The 14,511-nt window shown below is 55.9% G+C and overlaps 1 protein-coding gene across 1 annotated transcript; it reads left to right on the top strand.

The window, feature by feature from the left end:
- Positions 1–258: 258 nt before the first annotated feature.
- Positions 259–13,747, top strand: CALU (calumenin). The gene is made up of 7 exons (XM_082280600.1): positions 259–301; positions 3,726–3,956; positions 8,001–8,194; positions 11,427–11,593; positions 11,695–11,755; positions 12,039–12,238; positions 12,325–13,747. The coding sequence occupies exons 2-7, from the start codon at positions 3,736–3,738 to the stop codon at positions 12,427–12,429; spliced, it is 948 nt and encodes a 315-aa protein (XP_082136726.1). The 5' UTR covers positions 259–301; positions 3,726–3,735; the 3' UTR covers positions 12,430–13,747.
- The last annotated feature ends 764 nt before the right edge of the window (positions 13,748–14,511 follow it).

Consider the following 14,511-nt stretch of genomic DNA (forward strand, 5'->3'; position numbering starts at 1 on the left):
GGGCGGGGCCGGCGGCCGGCGCGCGCCTGAGGACGTGGCGCATTCCAGCCAATCAGCGTCCGCATCCTCGGCAGGGGGCGGGGCCGGAGGGAGCAGGGCCGGCGGAGTGCGCGGGGGCGGGGCTGAGGCGGGCAAAGGGGCGGAGTGGCGGCAGAGGAGACCAATCGGGACGCGGAGCGGCGCGGAGGGGGAGGCGTGGCCTTCCTGTGATTGGTTGGCGGGGAGGGCGCGCGGGGGGCTGTGCGGCGTGGCGCGGCGCCGACTTCCGGTGCGCGGAGCGGCGGCGGCGGCGGCGGGGACGGTGAGGGACGGGACGGGACGGGATCGGGGTGGGCGCCGGCATGGGGGTCGGGGCCGGGGCTTGGGGCCCCGGGAGGTGGTGGGAGCGGCTCTGCGGGGCCGCTGCGGTGTGGCGGTAACGCGACGGCGGCAGCGCCGGGCCCGGTCTCCATGGGAACGGGCGGGAGCGGCGGCGCCGCCGCGTCCGCGAGTTTTGCGGCCAGTCCCGCTGTGCGATGCTGAGTCCCAGGGCGGCCCGTGTACCGGACCCAGGGCGGGTGGGCTGGGCCGGCGGGGACCGCCGGTCCCAGGGATGGAGCCTCGTCCGCGTCTCGCGACCCGGGCGGGACCGGCCCGCGGGGATCCATGGAGTCCCCCGGGGCATCCGCCGGGATAACGGGCTGTAGGACCCCCGGGATAAGGGGCTGTGAGACCCCCGGGACACCAAGATAACGGGCTGTGGGACCCCCGGTGCTGCCCTGCGCGGGGACTCTGGGCCGAGGAGGTGTCACCCCAAATCCGTGATCCTCTCCCGCAGCCATCAGTGACCCCAAAACTTTGGGGCTGGTTTGGGGCAGGACCAGCCCGTTTCTACCCCGGGTTTTGGCTCCCAGTGTCTCCCCCGCATCCATAAATCTTTCTCAGGGCCGGAATTCCCTGAACCCGCACCCCTCACCCTCGCTGTGCCCCTGGGGTGGCACCTTGGGGTCCCAGTTAATTGTTCCCTGGCTGCTCCAATGGGATCAATCCCATTGGTAAAAAGCCAAAACAGAGGCTGATACCCAAACCTGAACAAATTGTGTTGCCTATGAGGGGTTTTATGGGATCCTATTGGCCTCCCAGACTGGAAATGTGCATCCAGAGGGGCTTCTTCCCATCAGTTTTCTCTAAATGTCACCACAGTTCTAAGCCCAGTGCAGAATTCCGAGTTCCTCTGTCAGTATCCCAGCAAACCCAATGGAAATTCTGGGTTTCACCATCAATGTTACAGCAAACCCACCTGGAATCCCAAGTTTCTCCATCAATATCCTTGCAATCTCAAGGTCCTCCATCAGAATCCCACCTAGCTCCGCTGGAATCCTCAGTTCCTCCCCAGCTGAGGGTCTGGACCCCCATTCTGACCCCACATCTTCCCACCACTGTTTCCTGTTCCTGACTTCCCTGCCGTTCACCCCTTTATTCAGGAGAAAAGGGATCTGCTGCCAGTGGCTCCTCCTGTGAGGAGAGGGGCTCTGCCTTTTCCTCAGATTGGGATCTCTGCAGAAAATCCGGGGGCCCATCCCGCTGGTCAGCAGAAGCTGCTGGTGCTGCCAGTTTTTTATGGGTGATTGTTTACGGATCACAGTTGGTTCGTGGGTTTTGGTCTCTCTGAGCACCTTTCCCGCAGCAGCTCCCGGCCCTGTGCCCGGATCCGGTTGGAGGTTGGATTGTCCCTCTTTAATCACTTCCAAGTGCCTCCCAGGCTCTGTGTGGACACTGGGAGATAAAATCAGGGTGTTTGACCTGTTCCAGGTCGCCCTGTGCTCCAGGCTGGGCTGATCCTGGCATCAGCATGAGGCCGGGCAGGCCCCGGGCACTGGGATGTGCCCACAGTGAGCAGGAGTAAGGTCCTCAGCACAGGGATATCCAGAGCTCCACTTACACCTGGAATTGGCTTTCCCTCCTGGAATGTTTTTCCTCTCCAGAAACACTAAAAAGTGACTTTTACTCTTTATAACCCAAATCCCTTCTCCATACTCCCTCCTTCCCCACTTCCAAGGAATTGAAATTTGTGGGTTTTCTGAATGGTCCGATAGATCCTTATTCAAAAAAAAAAAGGAAGGAAAAGGCTTTTCCATGTCCTTTCCCCCATGTCCTGCCACCACTGTCTTGGTTTGACGTGGGACCAGTCCCAGGTCATTCCTGGGTCACTCCCAGGGCAGAATTCCTTGGTCTGAGTTCAGGTTAAAGGGGAATACTTGGATTTTAAACCACAGATTTAAAGTGCTAAGGAATGGGAATACCTGGTTTACTTTTATGTTTAAGAGCTCTGGGTGGGGAGGACCTGGATGTAAATTGAAAGGGGTAAGGATGGGGAATATCTTGGGTTTAAATTTAGATTAAAGCAATAAGGATGGGGAATATCTTGAATTAAATTTGCATTGAAGAGCTCTGGATGGTGAGTATCTGGATTAAATTTGGAGTGAAAGAGTTAAAGAACAGAAATATCTTGATTAAAATTTAATGCTAAATACATCAGGAGGAGGAATACCTGGACTGAAGTTTAAAGAGATCAGGATGGGGAACACCTGGATCTATGATGGAATCTAAATTGGGATCTCAGTGACAAGGGTGGGGAACACCTGAATTTCAGTTGGGATTTAAAGGGATCAGCCTCTGGAATCCTTCCAGAGCTGCCATCGATCCCAGGCACATTTGGGTGGTTGGATTAGGCGGGTTCCAGTGCGGGGGGATCGGGTTGGTGGGGGAGGATTCCACCCACATCGGGTATGGAGGAGCGTCCGGAGGCGTTGGGAGGAGGCGGCACAAGGGCTTGGGGAGGGAATGTTGGAGGAGGGAGAGCAGAGGGGGCCTGTGCCGCACATCCTTCACATTCCTCCCATCTGGATCCACTTCCTCCCTTCCCGCCAGGATCCCTTTCCCCACCCCTGGATCCCTTCCCAGCCACAGTTGCCACTCTGAGGGGCTCTGGGATGGGGTTGGGAGCAGCTCCGGGGGAAACGGGATGTTGCCCACGTGCGCCGGGGGCTTGAAGGTCCCTGTGCCCTGATAATCTGTGTTAATTAATCCCTGTTCCTTGATAATCCACATCCATTAATCCCTGTGCCCTGATAATCTGTGTTAATTAATCCCAGTGCCTTGATAATCTGTGTCAGTTAGTCACTGTGCCCTGATAATCCATATCCATTGATCCCTGTGCCTTGATAATCTGTGTTAATTAATCCCTGTGCCCTGATAATCCGTGTCAGGGAATCATTTTTGCCCAGATAACCCATATCAGTTCATTACAGTGCCCTGATAATTGGGATCAATTAATCAATTTGCCCTGAGAATAGTCAGGAATTCATCACTTTCCCAGATAATTTGCATTTTTTAGTCATTTGTGCCCACATAATCTGCACTAATTCCCCATTTTCCCAGACAATCTGCATTAGTTCATCGTCTTTGCCCAGACAATCCATATTTATCATTTTATCCAGATCATCTGGATCAATTCATCATTTTTGCTCCCATAATCAGTATTACTATTGAGCTGTTTTTTCCCCAATAACATGCCCTAATCCCTATTTTCCCCAGATGATTTGCCCTAATCCCCGTTTTTCCCTGACAACACGCTCTAATGCTGTCGCTGCCCGTGCCGCCCAGTGCCCGTGCCGCCCGGTGCCTGTGCCGCCCGGTGCCCGTGCCGGCGGGTCCGGCCCATTGCGGTGTCCCTGTCCCCACAGGCCCAGCACGATGCTGTTCCCGCGGCTCCTGCTGTGCCTGAGCGTGTGGGCGCTGTGCGGCTCCGCCAAGCCCACGGAGCGCAAGGAGCGCGTGGTGCGCGAGGCCCCGCTCAGCGCCCGCGAACACGACGATGCCCAGAGCTTCGACTACGACCACGACGCCTTCCTGGGCGCCGACGAGGCCAAGAGCTTCGACCAGCTCACACCGGAGGAGAGCAAGGAGCGCCTGGGGTAAGGAGAGCATCCCGACCCTTCCCAGAGAGAGCTCCGGGCACAGGGAGCGGGGACACAGGGAGCAGCACCGGTGGGAATGGTGGCACACCCACTGTTCCCCCTGCAGGAGACCCCGCTCCCAGCCTAGGAATTCACTTCCCAGAACCAGGTGTTCCCCAGGAAGTCACCTGGAGCCATTCCCAGTGCCAGGCATTCCCCAAAACTCCGGAGCAGACAATGGGGGCCTGGGCTGTGACGCACGCACTCTGTGTTCTCCGGGTACCACTGGAGCCCCTGGGATCACGGGTATTTCTCGGCTGGAAGGAGCTGGTTGGGAGCTGGGTAAACAGACCCTGCATGGAGATTCCCCCTCCAGCGTGGGGCTGGGCCTCGGCTGGGACCCGGGATGCGCTGTGCCTCCCCTCAGATCCAGGATGGCTGCGCCTCCCCTGGGATGTGGCTGTGCCTCCCCCGGGCCCCCCCGGCCTGGCCCTGGGATCATTCCCGGGAGCGGAGCGGGGCCGGGTGCCCCCGCAGCAGCTGCTGCTGCAGTTGTTCTGGGGCTCTGGGTGGCTCAAACCTGGGAACTGCAGCCTCCAGCGGGGTGGGGTGGGGGGAACTGGGGAAGCAGAGGCTCCCTGGGCAGTTCTGGACACTCCTCAGGATGCTGGGCTCCAATCACCTTGGAACTGGGTGCCTTTGGCTGGATTTTCTTGGAATGATTTAGCTGGGAAGGGACCTTAAAGCCCATCCAGTGCCACCCACTGTCATGGGCAGGGACACCTCCCACTGTGCCAGGCTGCTCCCAGCCCCAATGTCCAGCCTGGCCTTGGCCACTGCCAGGGATCCAGGGGCAGCCCCAGCTGCTCTGGGCACCCTGGGCCAGGGCCTGCCCACCCTCCCAGCCAAGAATTCCTTCCCAATATCCCACCTAAATCTCCCCTTTTTTAGTCAGACCCGTTTTTTTCAGCCAAGCATCCCAACCTTGCTGTTGCCAGAGCAGCACCTACCGCAGCCCACAGTGAATTTTGGGCTGTTTTTGGAGAACGGTGCTCCTTGATGGGAAAGAAAAGCTCAACCACATGTGGGTGGTGAGGAAACTTTCAGAGTGAGCCGAGTCCCACAGATACAGCGGGATGTGCAGGGCAGGGAGTGCCACGTTCCATCCATCCCTATGGATCGTCCAGGCTCCCAGTGGGAAGGAGATGCTGGCCTCTCCCCCAACACTTGGTGGGCCGGAGGGAATTTCTACCTTCCAGGGACTATTTCAACTGGAGAACCCCATGATCCCTTGGAGCCAGGCCCTGCTTGCTCTGTAAACTCCCAAAATATAGGATCCAGGAGGCTTTTTGCCTCCTGGCAAAATCAGGCAAAAGCCTCGACCCCCCTGGAGCAGCGTCAGATGCCGGGGGAAGCTCAGCGCTCAGCCCCGGCCGCCCTCCCCCGCCGCGTTCCCGCTGCCCGGGCTCGGTCACGGCTCAATCCCATTGTTCTGCCGAGTTATCTCCCGGAACGCCGGCAGCGCCCGCCCGCGCCGACTTTCCAGCCGAGATTTTCCGCCCTCCGCACAAACCAGCCGCAGCTTTATCCGCTGAGGCCAGTTCCTGCTATCCCGAGCTGGAATTGCTTTGATAAACTCGTTATCACGGTCTGATTCTATAAATTCTGTGCTTTAACGGGGTTGTGCTGCAGGAAGGGCCTGTTTTTCTGCGAGAGCTCCGCCTCCGCCTTTCCAAGTGCTTTCCACGCAGCTCTGCGCACCTCCCTGCCTTTTGGGCCGTCGGGGATTTGGGAACAATGCCCGGGCCGTACCTTGTTTAGTGCCGGCGGCAGTGCCGTTCCCTGGCAGCGGCCCTGGGCACGCGGATCCGCTTGGATCGGGGAGTGGGAACGGCGAGCAGCTGCCGGCCCTTCCCGAGCATCTGCTGCCCTCCCTTGCGGGGGGGCAGAACGGGGGTTTGGGAAAATGTGAGGATTCGGTGGCTCCTGCCCTGGGAAAGCAGCCGGGAGCAGCTGGTGCCGGCCCCGGGCGCGGGACCAGGGTGGGGAGGAGGTTTGGGAGCTTCCTGAGTGCCCGGCAAGGGTTGGAGAGGGTTTGACTTGCCTGGGAAGCTGTTCCCTAATTAACCCCCTGGTAACTGCCCTGGAAAAACTGCTTTGGCCATCAACCCCTGCCGGCTCTGGTCCTCCATTCCAGGGGTTTTCCCCAATAACTCCCTTTGCCGGTGGTGTTACCTTCTTGGGAGAAGGAAACATGGAATTGTTTCCCTGAAATAGGAAGAATTTGACAGATTTACCTGTGGTTTATATATTTACATGGACAAATGTTTAGTATTCCTGTGATACTTTACATAATTGTATGCAGAATTTTATAATACTGATTTTTTTATATGTTTGTATGGAAAATTCTGAATATTTATGTGATTTTTTCATATTTCTGCGTTTGATCAGGAATATTGGAAGGGACGCTTTGCATATTGATATATAAAATTCTGAAATATTTATATAATATTCTACATATTTATGCATAACTTTGGGCACTACTGATGAGCTGTTTTTGATACTTACATATTTATTTTATGTATTTCTCTATAAAACCGCTCAGGTCTCCAAGCCCTGCTCACTGCCCCCACTCTGGCACCTCAGAAAATTAGTCAGAACTAAATTTCACATTTTTCCCCATTTTCTTCCAGTCTCTCTCCAGTTTCTCATTGCCAGGAACATCCTTTGTGCCACGGAGGAATTCCTGATTGTCCTTGACCAAGACAATTCTGAAACACGGAAACCTGGCTGTGAGCATGGGTGGCTCCGGTGTCCGGGTTTTCCTTTGCACCAATATTTTTGGAATTAATAGTCCTAGTGGTGATTTAAAATTTAAAAATTCCGTGTTTTCCACCTGTCTTCTAAAATCCCTCAAATAGCTGGGCTGGAGCTCAGGATTCCTGAACGGGTTTTCTGTTAAACCTTCATATTAAAGGAAAAAAACAGGATCCTGCTTCACCAGACAAAGGATTTTGGGACCGTTACCCCTGATTTTCACCCGAGGAGCCCGAAACTTTCCCCGCACAGAGCTGCGTCTGCTCCGGGGAGCGAGCCCTGTGGAGCGCTGCGGATCAAACAGCCCCCACCCCCCGGCTCCATCTGCCCCTGGATCCTGCATTCCTGCCGGCTTTTCCTACAGCTGCTGCTAAAAATAACGGAGGCACGCGGCCGCTGCGGCACTGGGGCTGCTCCGGTTGCTCCCCCGGGCAGCGGGTGGGACGTGGGACGGGCCCGGCTGCTCCAGGGCTGCTCCAGGGCTCCTCTGCTCCGCTGGGCTTGGGCTGGGCTTGGGCTGCTCCAGTTCCTACTGCAGAGCCAAACTTCCCGGGTTTAGCAGAAATGTGCGTCCGTGCTCCTCGCCCGGCGCCATCGAGGTGGGAGGACACACAGATGGATTCCTAAGATTTAACAGGGAAGATTTTCCTCTAAAATTTGTAATTCCTGAAGAAACCAAAGCCTGAGTGGTTCAAGAGTGGCCAAGCTGGTGATTTCCATGTCTGAGCCAATGTTTTCTGCGTCCAGGACAGCGTTTTGGCAGCTGACCCAATTTTTCAGCAGCTAACTCAAATGTTGGTTTTAAAGATAAACTCTTCAAATGGTTGAATTTGTAAATTCTATAACCACCTCAACTTTCTCCTGGCATCACCAGGAGAGGCAGAGCCAATATTCCCATTTTTAATATAAATATGGGTCCATGCTCATCACCTGGTGCTGTCTTGGTCAAAGGACGCATGGATAGGTCTTTCCCAGGGGCTAAAAAAGAATTTTTTCCCTAAAACTGATAATTTCTGAAGAAACCAAAACCTGAGTAGTCCAAAAATGGCTGAGCCAGCAATTTTCATGTCTGAGCTGAAGCTTTGGCAGCTGAACCATATTGTTGGTTTTAAGGATGAACTCCAAATACTTGAATTCCCAAAGTCTGTAACAACCTCGACAAACCCCCTCTGCCCCTTCCCATTCCCTCCCTGCTAACCCCTCATTCTTCTTAACTTTTGCTGGATTTCTCTGCGTTTCCCACAGGAAGATTGTAGGGAAAATAGATGAGGATGGAGACGGGTTCGTGACAGTGGAGGAGCTCAAGGCCTGGATCAAGTTTGCCCAAAAGCGCTGGATTTACGAGGACGTGGAGCGCCAGTGGAAGGGCCATGACCTCAATGAGGACGGGCTGGTTTCCTGGGAGGAGTATAAAAATGCCACCTATGGATATATCCTGGGTAGGTCCTGGCTCTTGGGATGAGCCTTTCCTGGAGCCAGCAGTTGGGACGTCCTGCTCTGCTTTAGAGTGCGAGGGCCGGTGGGGTGGAGGTGGATCAGGATGGGCTTGTAGCATGACAGTCAGTGGGATGGACATGGATCCAGAGGGGGAGTTTGGGGCCTGGATTAAGGAGGCCCAGAGGAAGTCTGTGGTTGGGAGTGGAGCGGCGGTGGCAGGTGTTTGGCTGACCCGAGATGGATTTTTCCCCTGGGATAAGCACAGGAATATGATGTAGGGCATGGCCTTGGTATACATGGGGCCAGCTGGAGCAGATGTCCCCGAGATCTCACACTTTAAAACCTCCAAAACTCTCCAAATTTATCTCCTGGTGGCATTAACAAAGAGAAATCTAAGGAAAATACATGGAAATCCCCCAAAGGGCATGTTTGCAGCCCCACCCATCCCTTTTTTCCCCTCTGCAGCCACCTCTGGGCATTATTGATGTTCCCGGTGACAAGTGCAGCTCTGGGCTGAATGCAGGTGATTTTGGGATTAATAGCATGTGGGAATGGGGGTTTCTGGCCCTTTGGAATTCCTGGCTTGTGGGGGCATTTGGGACCTGCAGGTGGAACCGACTGACCTGTGGCTGTGGAACCACCTTGGTGTGTCCATTGCATCCCTGAACCCACAAAAAACCATTAGCAGAGATTTCAGTCGCTTTCCTTTATCCTGGGAGCAGTGTTAGACCCCAGAACTCGGAGATGTTGGGACACGTTCTGGGCCAGCAGTGTGGCAGGGCTTCAGACATCCCTGGGAGTGTGGGAAGCAACAGCTCTTGTGGGGTTAAAACCTTAAACCCTAAAGCCCTGTGCCAGCTCTGGCCTCCGGCACTGTAGACTGGCCCGGGTGGAGGAGCTGCAGCTCTGGAGTGTTGAATCCACTCTTATTTCCTAAATATTGCCAAAAATAGTCAAACTGCTCTGTGGGATGTGCAGAGAGGGAGCTGCTGCACAGCACAGGAGGCTCATCCATCTCCCTTGGGATCAGGGAGGATCTGGATTTGCTGTGTTGGTGGCCAGGGAAATCCCCGTGACACCCCCAGGCTGGGGCAGCGCTTCCCAAACCTCCCTTTTCCATGGATTTCTGGGGTCTGGGCTAATCTGCCTGTGTAAATCCAGCCTGGAAGGGGAAAGAGAGGTCCTGGGAAGGGTTTGAGCACTGAGGAGTCTGGGGTGGGATTCAGGACTTGCAGGTGTTGGATAGGAAAAAATAGGAACATTCATGAGGAAAAGCCTTAATGAGAAAACCCTGAATTAATGGAATCCCCTTAATGAGCTTAAGGAGAAGTTCCTTCCCACAGTCAGAGCAGTGAGTGGGAGTGCCCAGCCCCCGGCACGGCCGATTCCAAACCTGGAGCGGTGCTGGAGGCCGAGTGCCCTTGGCAGGCCCTGACGGAGCCTCGACTCGTGCTGCTCCCACATACTTGTATCCTTACGGAGTGCCGGGAGGATCCTGCCTCACGCTCTGGCTCTGGCTCCTCTCGGCAGGAATTACTTTTCCACAGCTCCTTGCTGCTGAAATGTTCCTCTCTCTTCTCCTTGCTCCCCTTCCTGGCCAGAATGGGGCTGGAATGCCTCTGGAAGTGCCTTCTGTGTGTTGAGCAGTGGCCAAGGGATGCATGGGGCCAGTCATCGCCCTTGGCTGCTCTGGAAGGTCCAGAATGTGGTGTTTTGTCAGCAAAACGAGGTGCTGGGACCGGTTTTATTAATTGATTAATTACATGCCAGGATGAGTCACTGGATGGCCCCCAGAAGTGTCATGGAGCAGTGTGGGGTTCTGCTGGGGGGAATCCTGGGAAGCAGGGAATATCAAGTGATAAATGTCCAAGAGCTTCATCTGAGACTGGAAATTCCTTTGAAACTCCCTTCAAAATCAGAAATTATCATCATCATCATTCCTATTTTTGTTAATTCCTCAATCCCATGGTAGGATCCAAAACCAGGAATGCTTGTCCCAGGAGACAAGACATTGGGTTGAGCTTGTGGCTTTGCTGCCATACTCTGAGCAATTCCCCAACTCTGTCTCCTTCCCCTCCATCTGCTCCCCCAAACCTCTCCCAGCCCAGGGACCGAGACAGGAAGTGACTTTGGGGGTGTTGGGAGGGTTTAACCCTTTCTAACCCACCTGCCTCCCACCACTCCCCCATCAAACCCATTAATTAGCCCAACAGCAATTAAGGAATTGGTCCCGAAGGTTTCCTTGTTCAGGGCTATGCTGCTTCTCAAGGCAAAACCTTGGGAACAGAATGAGGAATTTGGGGTTCATTCTGCCCTAGAGCTGCCTCAAGTCACAATCTTTGGATATTTAATGGCCCCAGGGCTGCTCCAGAGCTCCTTAATCCAGGGCTCCCTATGCCTGCCTTTTGTCCCAGGTAACAGAGCAGGGACACAGGGACTTTTGGACCCTTTTTTTAGATTGGGCCTGGCTCAGGTTTAACTTAACCAGAGCGTGGCAGTGTCCCCCAGCATCCATGTTCTCCATAGGCTGCTGGACACTGCTGGTCCCGTGTCCTGGAACTCCTGTCCTGCTGCTGGCAAGGCTATGCCAAGAGGCCACGCGTGCCCCGTGATCCCACCCAGCTGAAGCCTCCTGGCCCTGCCACCGCCCCGGCAGCGAGTGAGATCCCCTTACACATTCCCCTCCCAAAATAGCTCAGGTTGAGCCTCTGACCGTGCTGGCCAAACCCCCCGAGCCTTGTCTTTTGGGGCCTCTCCCTGGGAATGTCATGATCCCAGGGCTTCCACAGCTCCTCCTCCTCCTAGGAGTGGGCACAGGAGAGAAGTGGAGGCTGCAACTGAGCTTTCGTTGGCAAAGTGTTGGGAGGTTGTGCTGAGATGGAGGAAGTTGAGTTGAGGAGTTTGAGGTTGAGTGGAGGATGTTGAGGTTGCATTGAGGAAGCTGAGGATGGAGAAGGTTGTGTGGAGGAGGTTGAGTGGAGGAGGCTGGGTCGGGGTGAAGGTTGAGGTTGGGTTGAGGAGGTTGAGGTTGGGTTGAGGAGATTGAGGTTGTCCTGAGGTTGAAGTTGTGAGGAAGTTGAGGTTCAGTAGATGAGGTTGAGTTTGAGTTGAGGTTGAATTGAGAATGTTGAGTTGGGTGGAGGTTGGTTTGAGGTTGTGTGGGGTTGGGTTGGTGGGTACCATGGTCCTTCCCCTGCCCAAGCTGACCTGGGTGCTCCCTGTGCTCCCTCCCAGACGATCCGGACCCTGACGACGGCTTCAACTACAAACAGATGATGGTGCGGGACGAGCGGCGCTTCAAGATGGCCGACAAGGATGGGGACCTGGCAGCCACCAAGGAGGAGTTCACGGCCTTCCTGCACCCTGAGGAGTACGACTACATGAAGGACATTGTTGTGCAGGTGGGGCCAGCACAGAGGCATTTTGGGAAGCTCTGGTGGCGGGTGGTCACTGAGGGGCCGGAATTGCTCTGGGCCCGGCTCACACCAACATCTTCTTGCAGGAAACCATGGAGGACATTGACAAGAACGGCGATGGTTTCATTGACCTGGAGGAGTACATCGGTGAGACACTGGAGCTCCACGTGCTCTCCAAATCCTCTCAGTGTCCCCGTCCAGTGGGAGCCACTGCTGCCGTGTCCTTCCCAGCCCTCCCCCTCACAGAATGTTCTTCTCTCTCTCAACTTCCACCTGTCCCCATGCCTCCATTGAGGATTTTCGGGTGAAATCATGACCCAGATGGTGCTTTTGGATTTTGGGGATGGATTTAGGGAGCTCAAGGCTTTGGGTCAATCTTTGGGATGGGGTGGGGGCTGTAGGGCTGATCCTGATCCTGCTCTCCCCACAGGTGACATGTACAGCCAGGATGGTGATGCTGATGAGCCTGAATGGGTGAAGACAGAGCGGGAACAGTTTGTGGAATTCCGGGACAAGAACCGGGATGGGAAGATGGACAAGGAGGAGACCAAGGATTGGATCCTGCCCTCGGACTATGACCATGCCGAGGCCGAAGCCCGGCACCTCGTCTATGAGTCTGACCAGGACAAGGTGGGCCAGTGGGATATCGGGAGCGGGATGGGAGGAGTGGGGAAATGGCAGGATGGGGAAATAGCGGGATGTGGCATTCCCTGCAGGACGGGAAGCTGACGCGGGAGGAGATCGTGGACAAGTCGGACCTGTTCGTGGGCAGCCAGGCCACGGACTTCGGGGAGGCGCTGGTGCGGCACGACGAGTTCTAGGCTCGACACCGACACCTATTTATGGGCTCCGTCCCTCGCCGAGGCCGTTCCTGCCGCGGAGAAACCCCATCCCGGCTCCCGGGGATGGGGCTCGGGAAAGCCACACTCCCCCGGCACTTGGGGCTCGTCTTGTTGTGGGTTTTCCCCGGGTTTTAATGACTTTTGGGTTATTTTTGTATGTTTTGGTTTTACCACGTGTGGAAACAGCTCCCCTGGCGCGGGGGCAGCGATGGGGCTGCCCGGGGCTGCGGGGCCCGGGGGCCTGGGGGGGAATGGGAAATTCACAGAGGGATTGGGATTGGAATTGCCGTTGGAATAAAAATTAGAATTGGAATTGGAATTAAAATTAAAATTGGAATTAAAGTTGAAATTGAAATTAAAATCAGAATTTGAATTGGACTGAAATTTGAATTAAAAATGGAATTGGAATTAGACATTGAAATGAAAATCAAAATTGAAATAGAATTGGAACCGAAGAAGTGAAATTGAATTAAATGGAAACGTTGATGTGAAATTGGAATAAAAAGTGAACATTGAAATGAAAATTCAAACCCAAGAAAACCCCAAAAACCGTCGGAGCCGCAGCAGGACCCGGGGGGTGACCCGGAGGTGGCCCCAGGGCGGTCGGACCCTCCTCGCCCGTCGCCACCCCCTGGGATCTGGGCAAGACCCCTCCCCCCGCCCCGCTCCAAGTGCCTTGAACCCCCCAAACCTCTGGGGGGGGGCTCATCCCACCATCCCACCCCGCTCTGGGACAATTCCCAAGGTTTTCTCTCTTCTGTGTTGTTCGTCCCCCTGCAGCCACCGGAGCTGCAAGGAATCAGGCCCGGCCATCTCCAAATGCCCAGATTTTCCCTTAGGTCCTTTCCCAAAGGTTTCCAAGGGCTGACCAGATCCTCCCCTCTCCTCCTCCTCCTGTCTCTATTCCTCCTCCTTTCCTCTCCTCCCTAAATCCAGGGGTCAGTGGGTTGGGAATATGCCCCCATGCGGGCCTTGGGAATCTGGGAATGCTGGGGGTGATCTGGGAGTGATGTGGGACGCCAGGGATGATTCGGGACAGCATAAGTGATGTTTGGAATACTGGGAGAGCCTGTGGTGCAACCTCACCTCTGGTGCAGCCACCCAGCCCCACAACAGCCCCTCTCCTAACACCCCCTGCCCATCCATGAGGATTTGGGACCCTGTGACAACTCTGGACATGGATTTTTCGCCTCCTCCGGGTTTATTCCTCGATTTTCTCCTCGGGCTGGTTGAAGGGATTCAGATCGGTTGGAACTCAATAAACCTGTTCACCCCCTGATGGGCCGAGGGGGACGGACCCTAATTCCCTGTTTCCCCCTAAACCGGGATCTGGGGGAGCCCCCCTGCCTGTGCCAGAAGGGTTCAGACGGGGGCGTCCTGAGGAGGGGAGTGGGGGGAACTGGGTGGGGGGATGTGGGGTGTGGGGGGATGTGAGGCCTGTGGGAGTCCTGCCCCTGGGGCTTGGGGGGCTCAGCCTCATAGAGGGAATCCAGCCCCACAGATGGGGGGCCCAGCCCCACCCCAGCCTCACAGATGGAGATGGGTAGCAGCATCCCACCTTCCTGCCCCCCACTGCCCGTGAGGCCTGAGGGGGACAAGGGAGCAGAGTCCACCATGGCATCACCGTGGAGCACGGCCACCCATGGGACCCCCATCCTCCCCCACTGCAGGGCACAGCCACCCATGGGACCCCCATCCTGCCCCACTGCAGAGCATGGCCACCCATGGGACCCCATCCTGCCCCACTGCAGAGCACAGCCACCCATGGGACCCCATCCTGCCCCACTGCAGAGCACAGCCACCTCCGGGACCCCCATCCTGCCCCACTGCAGGGCACAGCCACCCATGGGACCCCCATCCTGCCCCACTGCAGGGCGCAGCCACCCATGGGACCCCCATCCTGCCCCACTGCAGAGCACAGCCACCCATGGGACCCCCATCCTGCCCCACTGCAGAGCACAGCCACCCATGGGACCCCCATCCTGCCCCACTGCAGGGCGCAGCCACCTCCGGGACCCCCGTCCCGCCCGACTGTGGGGCAATTTCCCCTGGGACCCACTG

This window comes from Coloeus monedula (assembly GCF_965178545.1).
Source record: "Coloeus monedula genome assembly, chromosome: 4".
Taxonomy (NCBI): domain Eukaryota; kingdom Metazoa; phylum Chordata; class Aves; order Passeriformes; family Corvidae; genus Coloeus; species Coloeus monedula.